Source organism: Somniosus microcephalus, chromosome 5 (assembly GCF_052327205.1).
Source record: "Somniosus microcephalus isolate GS21.2 chromosome 5, FLI_Smic_1.0, whole genome shotgun sequence".
Lineage (NCBI taxonomy): Eukaryota > Metazoa > Chordata > Chondrichthyes > Squaliformes > Somniosidae > Somniosus > Somniosus microcephalus.
Window position 1 is genome coordinate 142062314 of NC_140991.1, and position 20458 is coordinate 142082771.

Genomic DNA, 20458 nt, shown 5'->3' on the forward strand with positions numbered 1-20458 from the left:
AGAGATCAGATTGGGAGTGATCTCTCTGTCCTCGGGCTATTGCATTGTTCCAATGAAGCTCAACGTAAGCTCGAGGAACAGCACCTCATCTTTCGATTGGGCACTTTGCAGCCTGCTGGACTCAACATTGAGTTCAACAATTTCAGATAATTATCCCTGCCCCCATTTTTCATGCAGTATGATTTTTGCCACTCCCATTTGCAACATTTTATCTTTCCTGCCTCTTACAAAAGTACAGGATGTTCTTTCTATTCCTTCCTCTCCTCCTAACCCCCCCACCCCTGTCTCTGCACCTGCTTAATATCTGTTACATCTCCAGCTTTTTCCAGTTCTGATGAAGGGTCCCAGACCTGAAACGTTAACTCTGTTTCTCTCTCCACGGATGCTGCCTGGCCTGCTGAGTATTTCCAGCATTTTCTGTTGTTATTTCACAAGTTGATAGTTTGTCTCCTGTACAACACAGTGTGCCTCACTCCACTTTGTTCTGGTGTCAGCTTAGCCCCTGACATTGGATTCTTACTGCATTCCCATTGCTGTGTCAATGTGAAGGGAAACTACTTTGCACTGCCCACACACCATTACACCATGGTTGCACCCTTCATTTCCAGTGGGCAAATTCTAATCAATGCCATTCATAAATGATACATTCTCCCTAGTTACTTTTAATATTTTCTCACAATGTAACTCAAGTTCTTAAAACATTTTTACAGTAGCTATTATGAATATTTTTAGGAGCCTTATTATCAATATTCAGCCTATGCTTTGGTGTCTCCTCCTTGATCTCTTACTGTATTTCTTTGAAATCATTTACACACATCTTATGTGGTATTAATATGGATACAGAGGGGGACAAATTCACATTGTCCCATTTTTCCAGTGTAAGAAACTGCGCCGGTAATGTGCCGGATGACATATTGACTTGGGTGACTTTTAGTTGCCCAGGGCACACATCGGAAACTGGCACTAGGTTCCTTAAATTGGGGTCCTACATGGCAACTTGAATTTCTTGGGAAGAGGTAGCAAAAGGGCTTTCAGTGCCTTAAGTATGGTGTTGTATTAACTAACTCTCAGCAACCTTAATCAGTTGTTACTACTTCCTTATTAGGGTGAAGTTGGTGTTGCAGGTATTCCTGGCCATCAAGGTCCTCACGGTTCCATGGGCATGTCAGGTGAGCGAGGTGGTCCTGGTACTCCTGGTCCCAAAGGTGAAAATGTAAGTCAGTTTTTATATTGTCAATCTTTTTTTAAACTATTCATAATTTTCTCCATTTTCTTTTTCCCTTTTTAAAGACCCCTAGCTTCTTAGTTGATTAATAGTGTAGGCTTCTGTAGCACTCAAGTGATCATGCATCTTTTTCCCTTCACTCTGAAATACAATGCACCACTACTACACTGTTATCTACCAATCTAAATAAAAACAGTTGAAACTCACTCATATGTTCTATGCTTCATATTAGGAGCTTTACAATGATAGCTCATTATGTTTCTATCATTTAGTATTTTTTTAACGATTTAAAGGATGTACTATGGTGGAAGTGTAAAGCAGAGCAACTTCAGCTCCTGGCCAGAGCAATATCAATTCTACAAAAAAAGTATATAACTATTAGCAGTTTTGAAAGTAATGCTTTGAAGAATTCATAGAGATATTAAGAAACAACAATATGTGTTGTTGTCTCTTATTGTTACACTCTCCTATTTTCAGTCTAACTCATCATGCATGTTTTATAGGGTGATCACGGTCCAGTGGGTCCTCAAGGAAATACAGGCATCGATGGCCCACGGGTAAGTGTCCCACGATTATCTTCTGCATTAAGCTTAAGCCTTTAGTACCACTGTATCTGTGAGTACACACCAATATAACCTCTATCTTAACATTACCATACTCCTATTTTATAGGGTGCTCCTGGTTCTGCTGGTGCTCCTGGTCCCAGTGGGCCTTCTGGTGATAGGGTAAGTTTCTAAAAGCTTACATTAATCCCCTTCTTATAAATCCCTCACTGTGACATTTTTTTTCTCAAGTTCTCATACAACTTCCAAGCATGATAGTTGCTTTAGCACAAGGTTTTTATGAGATTAAGTGGGCTTCTCACCAATAGGATGATTTCGGCTCCAGACACCAATGCCTTTATTAGCAGCCATTTATCCTTATGTTAATTGCTGTAACATTGTCATTGGCATTATTTTTGTCATTGATAGAATAACTATTATCAGCCAATTGAGGAGCCTATGTTTACCTACCAATAAACAGCTCCCTGTGTGATGAATTAATGGTGAGACCAGTGCTTGAGATCATCAGCCAAAACAGTTACCAATGTTTCATTTTCTTCTCCTAAACTCAGTACTTCCAATGTTAATAATATATTACTTTTTCAGTTATTAAGAAAATCCAAACTATTATGTGGTATGAATGTATTTGATCTCTTTCCATGCCAACATGGCTGAAATTCTGAATATTATAGAATCATAGAAATTTACAGCACATCTCTGGTATTCAAAGGGCATCACCATGACACACCAGCTGTCTAACAGACCACTACTGTTCTTGTATTACAATTATCATGATATTGTATAGTATTAAATAACATATCAAACAATCACTATAACTACAGGGAACTCTGTCACCACAGTTAGAACTTGTTGCTGGTGTCTGCAATTTTGTGCTGCTATCAGGGAGTCTCACCCCCTGACAAAGCTTACTGAAAGTTCGGCACAATACACATGATTTCCTGGCCATTAATTTAAATGATCGGAAAACTATTTGCAGTGCACACCTGAATTTCCAGGGCAAGTCTCCCCTTCAGCAGCACAAAGTTGAAACATTACTCCTTTAAGATTAGAAGAGAACAGTGGGAGCATCCACTTTATCCTAACATTAGGAAGATACCATACAGAGTCTTAAAAGTTACCAAGAGACACAATGGACTGCCTAGGCACTTTTAAAATGTAGCTTTATGTTGCAATTAGTGTAAACCTCAAGCAGTGTGAGATGGCCTTGCATTAACACAAAGGTGCAGTATAACAACATGTGGTAAATAGTGGTATTGGGTTTAGAGTAGCCTAACCAGTGGTCTTTAAGGGGACTGCTGGAGGCTGCTACAAAAATGGGGCAGGTAGATTTTTTGGCGATTTGTGTGGGGCCAGCAGGAGCTTAACTGCCTGGCCCCACAAAAAGAGACCTGTCTGATGCCTAGCTTTTCATGACCCTACCCGAGCACCGCCTCCCCAATCAACTCCACGGACAAGCTGCTTGATTTCCTCCCCACTCCGATCAGCAAGCATGGGGCAGCTCAGCAGGAATATGGTAATGAGGCACAACCATGAAAATAGTTTTGGCCTCTGACTGTAGTACTCGACCCACCTCTCACTGAATGAAAGGGGTCGCATGTCTTTTGTGTGCTACAGCGATTTCAGTAATGTATCTGTTCAAAGTTTGAAAAAAGCATGCTTCATACCTGTTCTTGTGAACTGAGGAATGTAGGACTTTTTATATTACCTTCATCACCAATGATAACAGAACAGTTACAGACTCCACACAATTATCAGAATTACTGTTATTTCTATTAATACCACCATTACTAAATTAATTCTTGTCATTTTATTACTGATATAAATATCACCATTGTTCTTATTAGTGTCACAAGTGAGAGTTCCCTCTCATAATATTTTTCATGTCTATAACATTTTATTGCCATCATCAGCTGACTGACATTTTATTCTTCAGGGTGAATCTGGCTCTTCTGGTCACTCTGGTGCAGCTGGTGCTCGTGGTGCTCCAGTAAGTTTTTAAAAAAGGAACAAGTGTTAAATTGAATTTAGACTGAGTTCCTTTATTATTTTGTTTTATATTCTTCCAAATATTTTATCAATTGCTGATAATTACAACAGACTTTCAATTCATTGTACTAACAGTAATATAATGACATTTGAATCGGGCTATTATGTGAGAAGGAGCATGGACAGTAAAGTTATTTGGTTTGATTTTCCTCTGCCTAGGGTGAGCGTGGTGAAGCTGGTCGTGCTGGTCCTACTGGATTTGCTGGTCCACCCGTATGTTTCAAAACTTTCTTTTACATTTTAATTATTTTCATTTCTTTTAAAAACATGAGCCTACTTTTTTATTTTGCTTATTTTCTTATTATATAGGGTGCAGATGGACAGCCTGGAGCTAAAGGTGAGATCGGTGTTGCTGGTTCCAAAGGAGGGGTCGGTCCTGCTGGTTCTGTTGGTCTTGCTGGTTCCTCTGGTCCTGCGGTAAGTATCCTGAACTGAAGTTATTAGAGTAAAGAGTAACTTTATCATAATTAATTGACAGTTCATTATAGAATATTTCTCTTTTTGCATGTAGATTATGGTTTAAAGAGATCTATATCATCTGGCGTAAAAATGGGGAGAAATTTGGCGTAATAGGTCCCTGCTCAATTTTCTGCCGCCACCCACTCCCATTACTGTAACTAAAGCAGTGGTAAATAAGAGGAAAGTCCTGCCTGAACTGTCCAAACTCCAGGACCATTTTGGTCATCTTTGAGATACACATGGTTGTGAATGAAATATTGGAATGAAATATTAGCTTGGATTGTGATCCTAAGGACTAGTTTACATTGAAATAAATTGTTGAGATACAGAAGGGCACCACTTTAATGACAGTATACTTGTGCAGCAAATGATTAAGTTAATATCCTGACAAACATTTAATTTTCTAATGCTTTATCCATGTCATTTATCAGGTCATACTTAGACTAACATGGCTTAAAGAATTTGTGATATGAACTTAGAATTGACTCTTTTGGCAATAAAGAAGGGCTAAGTGGGCATTGCTTATATTGTTTCAACATTTTTCACACTTTGAACCTGCAATTTTATTTAGTACACAATTCTGTGCATTATAATGAGAACACAACAGAGCAGGCAATGTATTAATCCTGTCGCACACTTGTGTAAAGTGTTAAGCACCCACTTAGGCTATGAAAATTGAACATGCCACCTCAGTGCAGCTGTTTCCTGAGCAACTTCATTGGGACAATCAAGCACTTGAGGCTCTAATAAAGGGATTGAGAGAACAGATGGATACTACCTACCAGACAGAATGGTACCCTCCCACAGAAGTGCCTGGTTTGCCAGGCAGGGGAGAGATAAGTGAACAATATTGGTGTCTGTAGTGGAACCCTTAGTGATGCATGTCACAGGCATGGAATTGCTGCCATTACTGCTATAAACTGTTGAGGCTAGGTTTTCCTCTCCAGCGTAATCATTAGCAGAAGTGTGGTGGGACTGGATTTCTACCCAGCGCTGACCCCAATGAACTTTCTAGAGTTAACTTAATTGAAATATATTAGGTGGTCCCCCTATGGCATTGTCGCCTGTTATTGGGAGTTCGTCATTGGGAGGAGGCAGGAAATAATTGCTGCTGCAGTATTGCAATACCTACAGCAGTTTAAAGGGCCAGGCAATATCCCAACTATTGGGATGCAGCTGCCTCCACTCAGAAATGCAAATTTCATTAATAAGGAACATAAGATTGAACATCCTTCTCTCCATTAAAGTTGCTGCTGTGGACATTTAAACATTCTTCCTCATTTCATATCAATCTACACTCTACTTCTGTCTGTGGTTAATGCAAAAGTGCTGTGAGCTATGGCTGTAGAAGGCACATCCGCAGCTAACATTCCAGTCTTCCTCTCCTTTCAAAGAACGATGATACAGAGGACTTCCTTAAAATAAAGGCGCTGTGCAAGTTCCCTGGGAAGTGGCCATTGTATAATTCTGAGCTGGTGGTGACATACCAGCTGCATACTTATTCAGTAAAATCCCTTGCGGTTCACGTGGAGCATTACATTGCATAGGGGCATGAATGACAACATGCATGCAGTGACTCCTGCATCCTTGGGAACTATGTTGCCCTATCCTATTGGTGCTGTTGGTCCATTGAGAAAGGAATGAAATTGTTGGCAAGGCGGATTAAAATATCTGTCATCGCGGTGATGGATCTGAGCACAGCAAATTGGTTCACACTGAATACATCAGCAGGGCTTGCCTTAAATTGTGGTGACTTTTACCATCACTGGCAGGGCTGTATCCAAATATACTGCAGGCCTTCATTCAGCAGCTGACAGAGATCTGTAAGAACCTTGCAGTTTAGCTTCAGCTCTGCAAAGAACAATATACTTGATGCTTCAGGTTCTGCCTTCTGTACCACCTTAGAACACAGGCTGCCAACTGCCATTTTTCTCTGGTCCACCTCGGCCAGTTGTAATGCGAGTGGCACACTGAATACAGATTCACTTGTTGCTTCAGTACTTTCAAAGTCATTGCTCACTTGTCTAATCTGATTTGTTCTGAGCAAAGCTGTTACAAAAATCATCATTCAATCCACCACATATGCAAAGCAATAACATTGCAAAATTGTACAAATTGGATTTAAATAGCAATTATGCAAACTTTACAATGTAAACAATGCCACTGCAAGGATTTAGCACTATAATACCTACTGGTCACTTTATGCTGGGAGTCATTTTGTAACATACAATAAAGTCAAGTAAAATGTGCTCTCTGCAGCACTTGGAAAATGACTCACCTGCAAATATTATGCACATTAATAGTTATCACAACAGCCATTTCTATATTCATAATTATTTGCATTCCTCTCCTTAGGGAATTGCTGGAGCTCCTGGTCTACAAGGAGTTATTGGTTCTTCTGGTCCATCAGTAAGTTGAATAATAATTGTACTATAAATATTTCATTGAGTAGAATGGGCCTATAATTCTCTGGAGTTAAGAAGAATGAGAGGTGATCTCATTGAAATGTATAAACTTCTTAAAGGACTTGACAGGGTAGATGCTGAGAGGCTGTTTACGCTGGCTGGAGAGCCTAGAGCTATGGCTCATAGGCTCAGGGTAAGGGGTCGGCCATTTAGGACTGAGATGAGAGAGAATTTTTTCACTCAAAGGGTTGTCAATCTTTGGAATTCTCTACCCCAGAGGGTTGTGGAGGCTCAGTCGATGACAGATAATCAAGACAGAGAGCGATAGATTTTTGGGCTCTAAGGGAATGAAAGGATATGGAGATAGGATGGGAAAGTGGAGCTGATGTAGAAGTTCAGCCATGACCTTATTGAATGGTGGAGCAGGCTCAATGGGCCAAATGGCCTACTCCTGCTCCTATTTCTTGTGTTCTTGTGTTCAACCTGACTAATGCGACGTGGAATATAAATAACTAATTTCAACAACTGCTTTACTTTTTCTAGGGTATGACAGGTTTCCCAGGTCCTGCTGGTAGAGCAGGCGCTCCAGGCCCAGCAGTAAGTTTTTTTATATGTTTAGTAATTAATTTGACATTGTGATGAATCTGATGCACAGCATTCAAGTTTCTAGTGTTAATGTTAGCAATAATGTGTATAGGGCAATATGTTTTCTCTTTGTACAGTGATAAATTCTGGGTTTGGTGCTATGAATAGCAAATCCAGAATGAAGGTTTATGGTGCAAGTTCAATACTAGTATCCATCATACCTCAATACATAGATGGTATTTCTGTGTTTAATTACTAAAGATTGGATCTGAGGATAGTTAGGAAAGATAAGTTGATAGAATATTCCACTATTTACAGCTATCCTCAACCTTATGTGTTCACTTAACTTGCCAGTATCTCAACTCCCAACCATTAGGGGGTGAGTTAATGTCACACAGATGTTTGTTATAAAACTCACTTAACTCTAGTGAATTTTGTCAATCTTGGGCTAGACAGCTAGCTTAATTACCACAAAGAAAGAAGCTGCTACTTCAGAGTGGAAAACGGAGGAAAAAGAAAACGAGGAGCACGATGCCAATATCATGTTTCTTGTCAAAAAGCAAAATACTGTGGATGCTGGAAATCTGAAACAAAAACAAAAAATGCTGGAAATACTCAGCAGGTCAGGCAGCATCTGTGGAGAAAGGAAGGGAGGGTTAACATTTCAGTTCTATGACCTTTTGTCAATTCTGATGAAGGGTCATAAACCTGAAACATTAGCCCTACCTACAGTTTTTATTTCATGTTTATTGTCCCCTGCTTGAATTATTCCTTTTGCTGAATAATCATGGAGTTGACCATGCAGATTTAAGATTGTCTCAAGACTACATTATAAAAACCTCTGACGTTTATCTTTTGAGATTATTATACCAGTGGAGACTTTTATCTGAATATATCCCACCAAAGTTCACACAATAGCAGAGGAGGCCGGTGTGTGTTTTCTGGAATACATGTTCCTCCATTTGCTAATGTTCTCTATGTACCTCATATAATACACCTTTTGAGATTTGTTTTGGCGGCAAGGCAAAAAGTATGTTTAATACAGGTTTTCTATTAGGGAGGGAACAATAGAAATTGAGCTGGAAATTGCAGTCGGAGGCTTCCCGCGGGTGAATGCCTCTGAACCGCAAGAAAACTCCACACCTACCTGCTGCCTCCCTACCTTCGAAGAATCGTGCTCCTGGGCCTGCAGGCATATGCCTGCGTAAAGGCTCACATATCCCAGATCGCAAGTTTCAGGTTTTTCGCACGTGCATCGCATGCGGAAACCCAGAACTTGCGGGGCACTTAAGATGGCGTGCGTACGTGGTCATAGACCCTGGAAAATCTGGGCCAATATGTTATATCAGAAGGTGTAATCAAGAATATAAATATATGTGATTAATGCATTTGTGCTTTTATAGGGTCCTCAAGGTTCACTAGGTCCCGCTGGTCCATTTGGTAATTCTGGCCCACAAGGTCCAAGAGGTGATTCAGGTGCACAAGGTCGTTCAGGTGGACCAGGTCCTGCTGGTCCAAGTGGTTTCCCTGGAGATAAGGGTCCAGCGGGTGAAACAGGTCCTGCTGTAAGTTACTTTGAACTTGTAGTATAGATTTTTTTTTAATGGACACAAAATGTTGAATTCCTACTTAGACACAGTTTTTACTTATGCACTTATCTGGATATTTCTGTACAGGGTGCTGCAGGCTCTCCTGGACCTCAAGGTTTTCTTGGTTCGTCAGGTTTTCTCGGTCTCCCAGGTACAAGAGGCGAGCATGGTCTCCCAGGTGTCTCAGGTCCACTCGTAAGTATAACACTTTTATCAAACAATAACATCTGAAGTAGTTAAAGATAAGTAGTACCATGGTATGTTCATAGCTTCCATGCATCTGTTTGGAACAAATACAATATACAGTATTATCAGCTTAAACCTAACTTTTAGAAATATTACATGAGGTGACAACTTTAATGTTGTTTAATGTTTTTGTTATTCAGAAACTTAGGTAAAGGTTGAAAATAATAGAGGAAACCAGATAAATCAAGAAGCTATGATTAGATGCTCACAAATTTGGGTTTTAAAAGCATGTAGATTGTAAGAGGGAGGAAAGATTTGGAGAAGGATTTCTACTATGCTCAATGACAATACAAATTAGTTTGAAATAAAGAACAAGAAATTGCATTTATGTATCAGTTTTAGTCAGTTTACAATTGTTTAATGCTACATTAATACTTTACACATGTACATTAAAGGAGTAATTTTCTGAGTCTGATTCCCAGCAAAGAGCCGAGCCTCACTCAACAGGAGAGCATATTGGAAACGTGCTTGTTTAAATGGTTGGAAATTTGTGCAAGCTTGAATTTTTGAAATATGCGCATAATCTAGGCTGATACTTCAATGCAGTACTGAGGGAGTGCTGCACTGTTGGAAGGGCAGTACTGAGGGAGTGCTGCACTGTTGGAAGGGCAGTACTGAGGGAGTGCTGCACTGTTTGAGGTGCCATTAAACCGATGTCCCATTCCTTGTACAGGAGGCTGTAAAAGACCCTGTGGCATTTTTTCATTGGTGCTCTTCCGGTGTCCTGACCAACATTCTCTCTCAGCCAAAACCACCAAAAAACAAACTGGTCATTTGTCTCATTTGCTATTTGTAGAATGTTGCTGTGTGCAAATTCACTGCCACATTTCCCTACAAAACCAACAGCAACTACACCTAAATTAATTTGTGAAGCACACTGGGACATTCTTAGAATGCAAAAGGTGCTATATAAATGCAAGTCTTTTTTTGTCATGTGCTCGTGACAACTGAGGATTCCCACCAAGAAATTGGACCTGGAAACTGACCCCTCAAGTGTGCGAGCAAGACTTTGTGGGAGGTTGTTGGTTTAGGCTATTGAGGCAGAGCAAGTGGTGTTAGGTGATTGTTCCAGGTTGGGTTGATCCCCACTCTGGGGTTTCGGGGTGGGTTGTTGCTCTATCACTTTCTGGTCACGCTGGTTAGCTCTTTTAAGGGGGAGAATTACCAACCAGTGCAACTAGTACACCTATTATATGATTCTTAAAAGTTAAAGTTGGGAATATGGGGCTGATTTTCCAGCGTGTAACAGCATGTAGCCCTAGTCAGGAAATTATGAACCCGCAGCCACGATTTTCTGTTCATTCATTTAAATAGATGGAAAATTAGAGGCTGCAACCTGTAATTCCTTGAACAACACTCCCTGTGTTTCTCTCCAGGATTTCCTAAATATGGAATCAGCCTTTATGTTTACTCCCTCTAGAATATTTATTTCAAATATACTACCATTACTATTATTATCCACAACAAAAGACCCACTTTTTTATATGTTTTGAACTATTCTAGAATAAATGTGTAAAAATAACAACAATCACACTGAAGTCTCAATACCAAAGGTCAGTAAGTTGCTTTCTAAGGGCTTCGCATATATGGTAGCATTTGAAGTTGTAAATAAATGGTATATTAAAAACAATATTCCACAATTTAGCCATCAAGGAATAGGTTTTTCAGTACTATACAGTATTCAATCTTTCACTAATGAGCATATTTACCCCTTTTAAGACAAAATAGCCTGAAATTCCATGGAGGTGCTACTGGTCTCTCACCATAACTCCAACATAGGAGTGGCAGAGCCCCCGGGAACAGTGGAAACAGTTGTTTTCAGCTGCATATGTCATTTCCCTGAGGTTCCAGTTTCTTGCTGGAGTTATGCTAGAACCTCTGTAGAGTTTCTATAGAACCTTTCCGCTAGAATTGAGAGCTGGAATACTGCCTATGTTTTTGAAATATTTTGCTTTCTGGTTGAGACGTTCCCACTAAGATACTTCTTCTGTATTTAATCTTATTTCTTTGTTATTTATTTCTAGGGTCTACCTGGTCCAGTAGGTTCTGCAGGTCCTCATGGTGCCCGTGGTTCAGCTGGTGCAGTTGGTTCTGGTGGTCTGACTGGCCAACATGGCGAAGCTGGTCGTGATGTAAGTGAATGAACAAATCACTATTACCAGTGCTGTTATTGCATACATGATATCCTAAACGGGTAAATAATATACTGCACAACATTACATAATCCTTTTTCTTTCTTTCTGTTTTGCTTTTAAGGGAAATCATGGTAATGATGGTCCTCCTGGTCGTGCCGGAGCCTCTGGACCTAAGGTATGTGCAGTCCTAAGAGCTACCATCAAAAAGGTTATAGTTTTTGACCTAATACCACATCGCTTCTTTAACGATTAACTGGGTTATTTTTCTTTCTCTCTCTCTTGTATTCAGGGTGAACGTGGTGAAGGTGGCAGGGTAGGTGCACCTGGTTCAGGAGGTCAACCTGGTACCCATGGTCACGCAGGTCCAGTTGGCAAGACTGGCAACCGTGGTGAGCCTGTAAGTTTACAGTTTTATTTTTCTTTAAAACCAGGAGATGTGTATTCGTAGATTTAAGTCTTAAATTTTGTAATTTATCAAGAAAAGTAATTATTTGTTTCCTTTATCAACAGGGTCCAACAGGTGCAACTGGCGCACTTGGTCCATTGGGTCCAAGAGGCCTTCCTGTGAGTACATGTTCAAGCAGCTGTATATCATTCATATTTATAAAGAAAGGTTAGATGATCTAGGCTTCACTATGTCTCCCCCTATGCCTGGGGAACGATCATTTCAGAAGTGCTATGGAGTGGAAAAGGGGCGGAGAACCTGATATATTGAGATTTATGTTGCATGCAGATTTCTAGGGTTTCCCCAGAGAAACAGAGCAGGATCTGCATCTGCAATATGTCACAGGTCCAGCATTGGCATGATAATGATGTGGGAAGGGGCATTTTCAGCTCTCCCACCACAATTTTCTCTGCTAATTTTCAAGAAATACCCACTTACAATTGTGCCCCAAGAATCTGCCACTAGGCTTTGCACCAGGATCCCTCTCAGATTGAAGGGCCTAAGGGGGTAAGGCAGAAAGGGAAAGAAGGGCCAACAGATAAGTGTCCTTTTTGTGGTAGGTACGATTGGATTCAGCCTCAAGACATTTTTCTGCTGTTCTTCAACAGCAGCCTGAAGGCTCAGAGCCTAGCAGCTAGGCCTACAACTGTAGGCCTCTCAGGCCTTTAATGACATTCCTGTTTCCACCCCCTAATTCTAGAAGTGGGGCCCTACTGGGGGTCTTTTTGGTCTATTGGTTTTTCTTTGTAATTTTATTCTATTTCTTTTTCATATGATATCAACAATTAAGTATTTCTATTATTCATTTTATAGGGCCCACAAGGTCCACGTGGAGAAAAGGGTGAAACTGGTGATGCAGGTGTCAGAGGTCTGAAAGGATTAAGAGGACCTGGTGGCTTGCAGGGTCTTCCTGGTCTTTCTGTAAGTAATCTTTATGATTCTTGATTTCCCCACCCCCAACCTGTTTTCTATTGTTCTCAGTGACAAAATTCCTAATTGATTTCCTTACCTTAATAGGGTATTTCTGGTGAACCTGGCTCTCATGGTCCTGCTGGTCCTTCTGGCCCAAGGGTAAGTAAAGAAATATCTGTTTCATGATTCTACTGATCAGTCATTTGTAATAGAGAACAAATACACTAACAGTAAAATAAACTGCTGTATCCATTGCTTCCAGGGTCCATCTGGTCCTGCTGGACCTTCTGGCAAAGATGGTGCATCCGGACATGCTGGTCCTATGGGTCCTGTTGGTCATCGTGGGCGTCCTGGTGATCATGGTCCTGCCGTAAGTTGAAATTTATAATCAGATGACTATATATTTTTTCCATTTTATATGCAATACAAGGGCCTCCTCCTTCATGCTTCAATGACATAATGAAATGTGACATTGAACCCTACACCAGGTCCAGTGATCCCTGCTGCAAAGTGGCTTGCGCATGGCTGTTGGGTGACAACAGGATTAAGCATGACTGTGAGGCCCTCATAATTAAATAGCCACTGAATCGCTGTCCAGGCTCACTCTTGAAGAATGGCCACTTATTGTTCATATAGAAGAATAGATATTTGGCAAGAGAACCCACACCCACTGGAGTGTAAGGGGAGGAAACTGAAGCAAAAAATGCAATCTGAATGAATATTTAAATATTAATGACCTCCAGATTCCCTGTTAGAAATGATAGTTTTTGTTCTGATTGTTCGTATAACCAGGTTGCTTTAATACTCGATCTAAGCGAAGAAAAAGAAAACTTGTACTTAAATTGTTTCTTCTCGCATCTCTCCGGAACATCTTAAATCACTTACTTGAAATGTGCATGGCAGCCATTTTACACAGAGCAAGATCCCACAAAAAAGATGGATGTCCAGTTGGTCTGTTATTTTTGATGGTATTGGTTGAGGGAGTAATTAATACCAGAACAATAGGAAACTCTGCTCTTATTCAGGCAGTGGCATGGGATCTTTAACATCCTCAGTTTAACATCGCATCCAAAGGACAGTACTTCCAACAACTTATCATTCCCTCAGTCAGCCTAGTTTATGCACTGAAGTCCTGTGAGCAAGGCTTGAACCACAACTGGAGGCCAGCGATGGTGTCACCATGGCCAGATTTACTTCACTTGACGTTGTACACCCTGGCTGCCACGTGATGCGCCAGGTTAACACCACCCCACACCATCACCATAAAGCATTCCTACAATGACCAAGCCATTCATTTCACACTCATCACCATTGCAGGGGACACCGTTATGTCTCACCATTCACTGCAACTCACTAAGACACTTCCAAAGGTGAGCTCAGATCTATACAATAAGACAAAGTGTTGAAAATAAAGATTTCAATGTTTGACAACACATTAGCAGAAACTTTACATGAACATTGCATAAAACACCCAAGTGCCTACTTTTGTGTGTTGTTAGTTGGTATGATTGCACTAGGATGAGGGTGAGAGTGAGGGGTGGCTAGTGAGATGGGGAAGTGGTATGATTGCACTAGGATGAGGCTGCGGGTGTGGGGTGGCTAGTGAGATGGGGAAGTGATAATGTAGATAGAGAGGGATGGGTGGAGGTGCATGGTAAGTTGGTGTAAGGATGTGCAGGAGTAGGGTAGGGAAGGCAGAGTTATGGGGATGTGATGAGAGGCACAGCAGGATAAGGTTGAGTGTGGCTTTGCAGTAACATTTCGTGATCTACTGAGATCATTGAAAGGTTTGCGCCACTGCAGCCAGGTCCTCCTGACAACTTCTCTGCTTTTGCCTTCCTGTGCAATGTGCAACCAGGCTGTGTTGGTCTCCTGGGGAGGTCTCTTCCACCCTTGGAAGGGAAGAGAACCTCCCTGCGGGCTGTGACTCCCTCCATATGCTTATTGGAGTCATTGGAGAGCCTGGGTGCAGCCGTGCACCTTTGTGCAGTGCTTGTCAGTGTTTGCAGCACCTCCATGCTGTAGAAAACTGACAGATCAAATTTCAAAATGAATGTGGCCATGGTCCCTTTAAGGAAATCGGCTGATGAAGCATCATCAAATGACGTCATCAGAACTGCTTCATTTTAATTGGCCGGAAATCTCACAGGGCAGGCTTAACAAGACCTATTAACGGAAAATCCTTTTTACACTGCGACTGCAGCCGGGAACGGGACCAGAACCCGCCAACTACCTCTCCTGCCGCAATCCCACCTCCAATAGCAAAATCACAGCCAAAGTTTCTGTTTGCCCAATTCAGAGTACACACACTTTCCCATAAGGACACATGAGAGGACTTAGGCACAGGTTGACAAGGTTAAGGGATGGGAACCCTGAGTTGTACACATGGGTACTGCTGGAGTTTCACCAGCTAAAATCACAGTCTGTCAGGACTAAGCCTCTCCCCACTGCTTATCCATCCAAACCACTCTATCCACAGGTCATTAGCTTGCAGGGTTAACTAAGATCTGAAAGGGAGGAATTCCAGCTTCTGGTGAGCTAGCTTGGTTGGTCAATCATCAGTGCTGCCCTGGAGCACTGCACATCAGCCTGGTTCAGGTATTTCATTACCAGAACAGCCACAAAGGGTTGATTTTCTATCACCAGATATGTCATCATGGAGCCACCTTGTCCCTAAGAGGCCCTACTTACCTCTCTCCCCTACTTATTTTTTATTCGTTGATGGGATCTGGGCATCACTGGCAAGGCCAGCATTTATTGCCCATCCCTAGTTGCCCTTGAGAAGGTGGTGGTGAGCCGCCTTCTTGAACTGCTGCAGTCCTTGTGTTGAAGGTGCTCCCACAGTGCTGTTAGGGAGGGAGTTCCAGGATTTTGACCCAGCGACGATGAAGGATCGGCGATATATTTCTAAGTCAGGATGGTGTGTGACTTGGAGGGGAACTTTGAGGTGGTGGTGTTCCCATGCGCCTGCTGCCCTTGTCCTTGTAGGTGGAAGAGGTCGCGGGTTTGGGAGGTGCTGCCGAAGAAGCCTTGATGAGTTGCTGCAGTGCATCTTGTAGATGGTACACACTGCAGCCACGGTACATCGGTGGTGGAGGGAGTGAATGTTTAAGGTGGTGGATGGGGTGCCAATCAAATGGGCTGCTTTGTCCTGGATGATGTCGAGCTTCTTGAGTGTTGTTGGAGCTGCACTCATCCAGGCATGTGGAGAGTATTCCATCACACTCCTTACTTGTGCCTTGTAGATGGTGGAAAGGCTTAGGGGAGTCAGGAGGTGAGACACCCTCCGCAGAATACCTAACCTTTGACCTGTTCTTGTTGCCACAGTATTTATGTGGCTGGTTCAGTTAAGGTTCTGGTCAATGGTGACCCCCCCAGGATGTTGATGGTGGGGGATTTGGCAATGGTAATGCCGTTGAATGTCAAGGAGCGGTGGTTAGACTCTCGCTTGTTGGAGATTGTCATTGCCTGGCACTTGTGTGTCGCGAATGTTACCTGCCACTTATCAGCCCAAGCCCAAGTGGCAGGTAACTTTCCACCTCAAGGAAGGTCATCACTATCTGGTAATTAGACAAATGTAAGAAGTCACGCAACACCAGGTTATAGTCCAACAGCTTTATTTGAAATCACAAGCTTTCGGAGCGAATCATAGACATGATTCTCTGACTATATAAGCTGTGTCTTTATGCATTTCTCCACTTCACCTGAAGAAGGAGCAGCGCTCCGAAAGCTTGTGATTTCAAATAAAGCTGTTGGACTATAACCTGGTGTTGTGTGACTTCTTACATTTGTCCACCCCAGTCCAACTCCGGCGTCTCCACACCATGGTAATTAGACAACTGACAAGTATGAGTTTTGGTTGGTGCTAAGCTCTCTTATTTCTGAAAATATAAAGTAACATTTCTCTAAAGAAATGAAAATTGTAGAATCATCTAAAACCTCTGTGAGGAGGAATTGTATGATGGCAGAGAATAGCATACAGGTAATTGTCACATAATGAGAGTCAACTGAAAATAGACAAATAATTTCTAAACCTTGCCTTTTTAGGGTCCTCCTGGCCAACCCGGCTCTGCTGGCTTCCCAGGTGCTGCTGGTGGTCACTATGAAGTGAGTTACGATCACGAGTATTACAGAGCTGATCAACCAGCTGCAGTAAGAGAGAAGGATGTTGAAGTTGATGCCAAACTGAAAGTTTTGACCAATCAGATTGAGAACATCCGCAGCCCTGAAGGCTCAAAGAAAAACCCTGCTCGCTCATGCCGCGACCTGAGACTCAGCCACCCAGAATGGAAGACAGGTCTGCCCATGCACAAAATTACTACATTATTATCAGTTGTTTTTAAGTAAAAATCACTAAATATACCAGGCAGCATGGTACATGTAGACCAGGAAGGTCATAGGGTAAATCCCTGATCTGTGCTGAGTGAGCTAATTCAACCACTGGGGGAAAGGTTTCTATTGGCGTCTGTCGTTGGGCTAGGGAGGAGAAAAATTGGCCAACGTTTTAATTCCTGACTGCTATTCAGTGGTCCCTGCTGGAAAGATGTAAACATCAGACAAGGGATGATTAAGCTTCATTATGATGTTCTCTACCTTTGATAACAATCATTATATAGCTCTCACATGAAAATTGGTCAGTTGAGCAAGGGACTGCCAGCACCTACAAAATTGGAATAAAGAAATTAGAATACAGTAAATACATTTATACGGCACTCCACCTCCTCAAAGGCAACTACAGATAAAGCTTTTGTAGTGTTTATTCCTGGTTAATGCAAAAATAAATTTCACACTTTGCATTTTTTTTACTTTATTAAATTATAGAACTTATAGTTTACTAACTGTGAATTCCATATCCATTTATGAAAGGAATAATTCAGATTTAAGCATCTGCTTTGTAAGTTTTTATAGGGAGCTAGTTCTGACCTGAGTTACTCTGGCAACAAGAAAGTATGACTTTTCACTGTAGTTTCCTAAATTGACTGTTTTAGATTACTATTGGATCGATCCCAATCAAGGATGTATCATGGATGCCATCAGAGTTTACTGTGACTTTGTATCTGGCGAGACTTGTGTACATGCCAACCCAGACATCATTGAACGCAAGAACTGGTGGAATAACAAGAATCCCAACGAAAAGAAACACATATGGTTTGGTGAAACTATCAATGATGGTGTCCAGGTAAGTCCAGCTCAGATGTATATTGTGCTGGTTATTTTGTACCCTTGCTGAACAATCAACAGCATAAAATATTGGGAGACAGATATCTTACCCTGAATCTCTTTGTTCTAGTTTACTTACAATGATGAACACATCACTCCATTTGTTATGGGTACCCAGCTGACCTTCCTGCACCTCCTCTCCAATGAAGCCTCACAGAATGTCACCTACCATTGTAAGAACAGCGTAGCATACATGGATGAGGAGACTGGAAACCTGAAAAAGTCAGTTGTCCTTCTAGGTTCCAATGATGTTGAACTCCGAGCTGAAGGTAACAGCAGATTCACTTACAGCGTTCTGGAAGACGGATGCACGGTAAGTTGTGGTTACTTGTTTTAACACTAACCATGTCCAAATAATTGTGCATTGTGTAGGAAACCTGCAGTTATCAAATGGAATAACTGCTTGCACACATTATTTTTAGATAGAAGCAAAGTAGTGAAGCATCACAGATCTCAATGAAACAAATTGTAAACTCTGACCTGAATTTTTTTACTGGTGGATATTTCTTCAATACTTCAAACTCAAAATTCCTGGAAAATATTCTCAAAATAGGATATTGCTTTTCTTTCTCTTCCATTATGTACTTTTTATTTTTCGTTCTCATTTAAATGTTTATTCTCAATAATTTAATTGTATAAAGGAAATTTGACCCAAAAAGCCACACTTATTTCTTTATTGATCTCAACCACATTTCAGCGTTCTCACTATATCCAACTTCTGTTCCTTTCCTCCATTCCACATTAATTTAATCACTTAGAGTAAAGGTCAGGCCTTCCCACTATCTCATTGCTTCGAGCTTTTTTATCCTATAATCCTGGTGACTCCTGGAGATTGGCTGTGGTGAAGTAAAATGAGAAGAAACAGAATGCATTTTGTATTTTTGTTAAATATATCCTGTAAAGCAAAGCATCCTAATCACAAAAATAAATTGGAACAGATAAAACTCTGGATTAGTAAAACGTGTGCTTATATTAACAAGATGCTGCGACCACCGACAATAAACACGTTAAATAAAAAGCTTCTCACACATGTTCGAAACATTTAATAGGTCTGTAGCATACACGCAATAATTGGAGGACTCGGTAACTTCTGGAAGAATATATTAAATAGCATGTCTTCTTTCTATTTCTTTATGGCTATTGAATAAGGAACCATGTAAATTAAACCAAACTGTTGTTATGTGATGCTCTGCCAGAAATAAGACTAATTTTGAGTATGTATCTGATGTTTTGGCAACGATTTTAACTCTGGGCAGAAATTAGATGGACGGGGGCCAAGGTGAGTGTCAAACCCCCTGAACTTGGCTGCTGAGGCCTGGCTGATTTTAGTTCCTGGGCATCATCTGCATGCTCCCGGTTGGTTGCTCATCCAAAACCAGCAGGAAGCAGCAGCTGGTCGACGGGCAGGAGCAGAATCTCGGATGGGCAGCATTAAAATCACCCCTTTTGTGACCTATTTAGCTTAGAATGAAAAACAAAATGTTTTTTGATCACAACCCATTTCAGGTTTATCTTTTTAACAAATGGTAATGCATTGCCTCAAAATAACCTATTCTGTTTTACTTGTAACAGAGACATACCGGTGAATGGAGTAAGACAGTCATTGAATACAGAACACAGAAAACATCTCGCTTGCCATTTATGGACATTGCACCTATGGATATTGGTGGCCCTGAACAAGAATTTGGTTTGGACATTGGCCCAGTCTGTTTCAAATAAATGAACTTGAGCTAACTTAGAATACTCTCCGCATTTTTTCTTTTATTTTTTACTGAATGCTGACTCATTCCATGTCTTCTGCTCATCCACTTGCTTAAGTTCTGGGCTTAAAGAGAAGTAGGAAATCCAAAAAAAGAACATTATTTTCTCCATGCAATTTTAATGCAGTTCCCAACAACTTGGAAATTTCAAGAGATTATTGCAGGTGAAACCTTGCCCTGAAGGTTTAAATCACAAATAATGGAAAGTAAATAAAAGAAAGTGAAAACGAGTGTCATCTGTAGTCTTTGAATATTTTTCAAAGAGGAAGTTTAAAACCACAGCTTCCCAAGGTTTAAACTACCTCATATACTTATTTTAAAGTATTAAACACATAATTTCTTTCTCAAAATTAACTGTGGTACTTGGGGTTCAAGTCGTTTTGTAAAGGTGCTAAGTGGTATTGAATTGTGCAGATACCGTACTTGAAGTACTGACTGTGGTGCTAACTGAATGTCCCATGCCATCATTGAGACTGTCACTATGTGAGACCACATTTCCAGTGCTGTATTAAGTTGTACAGTGGTTTTATTTCTTAGTAAGATCCATTGATTATTATCATGGAATCCTCTTGTCTATTCCCAAATTAAACATGTGGATACCTTCCTTGCCATTTCCATCTCATTACTTCAGGTGTTCATGCTTTTAGCCATGCACTTTCACTCCAACTGAATGGAAAAAGGTGACAGTTCTAAAATCAAAATAATAAAAACTAAAATGTTCCTATTTTGTATATGTGACAAGTGAGATGTTTTAATAATTGTGAAATAAAGCATGAAAATGTTCTGAAGTAACTTGTTTCATGACTGTGGTTCATGTTACAACTTTTTAAAATGGAATTACCCTCTGTCTCTACCTTCCATATAGACA

At 40.9% G+C, this 20458-nt stretch overlaps 1 protein-coding gene across 2 annotated transcripts in view; it reads left to right on the forward strand.

Annotated features, from left to right (window-relative positions):
• Positions 1 to 20194, forward strand: part of col1a2 (collagen, type I, alpha 2) — a 57736-nt gene extending 37542 nt beyond the window's left edge. For both annotated transcript variants that reach the window (XM_085988293.1, XM_085988294.1), the window contains exons 32-52: positions 1106 to 1213; positions 1729 to 1782; positions 1897 to 1950; positions 3722 to 3775; positions 3994 to 4047; positions 4144 to 4251; positions 6649 to 6702; positions 7242 to 7295; positions 8687 to 8848; positions 8960 to 9067; positions 11143 to 11250; positions 11375 to 11428; positions 11543 to 11650; positions 11764 to 11817; positions 12512 to 12619; positions 12716 to 12769; positions 12873 to 12980; positions 16658 to 16907; positions 17599 to 17789; positions 17901 to 18143; positions 19403 to 20194. In XM_085988293.1, coding sequence (XP_085844419.1) covers positions 1106 to 1213; positions 1729 to 1782; positions 1897 to 1950; positions 3722 to 3775; positions 3994 to 4047; positions 4144 to 4251; positions 6649 to 6702; positions 7242 to 7295; positions 8687 to 8848; positions 8960 to 9067; positions 11143 to 11250; positions 11375 to 11428; positions 11543 to 11650; positions 11764 to 11817; positions 12512 to 12619; positions 12716 to 12769; positions 12873 to 12980; positions 16658 to 16907; positions 17599 to 17789; positions 17901 to 18143; positions 19403 to 19549 — 2235 coding nt within the window. In that variant the 3' untranslated portion in view covers positions 19550 to 20194. The remainder of the gene's footprint in view (positions 1 to 1105; positions 1214 to 1728; positions 1783 to 1896; positions 1951 to 3721; positions 3776 to 3993; positions 4048 to 4143; positions 4252 to 6648; positions 6703 to 7241; positions 7296 to 8686; positions 8849 to 8959; positions 9068 to 11142; positions 11251 to 11374; positions 11429 to 11542; positions 11651 to 11763; positions 11818 to 12511; positions 12620 to 12715; positions 12770 to 12872; positions 12981 to 16657; positions 16908 to 17598; positions 17790 to 17900; positions 18144 to 19402) is intronic.
• The last annotated feature ends 264 nt before the right edge of the window (positions 20195 to 20458 follow it).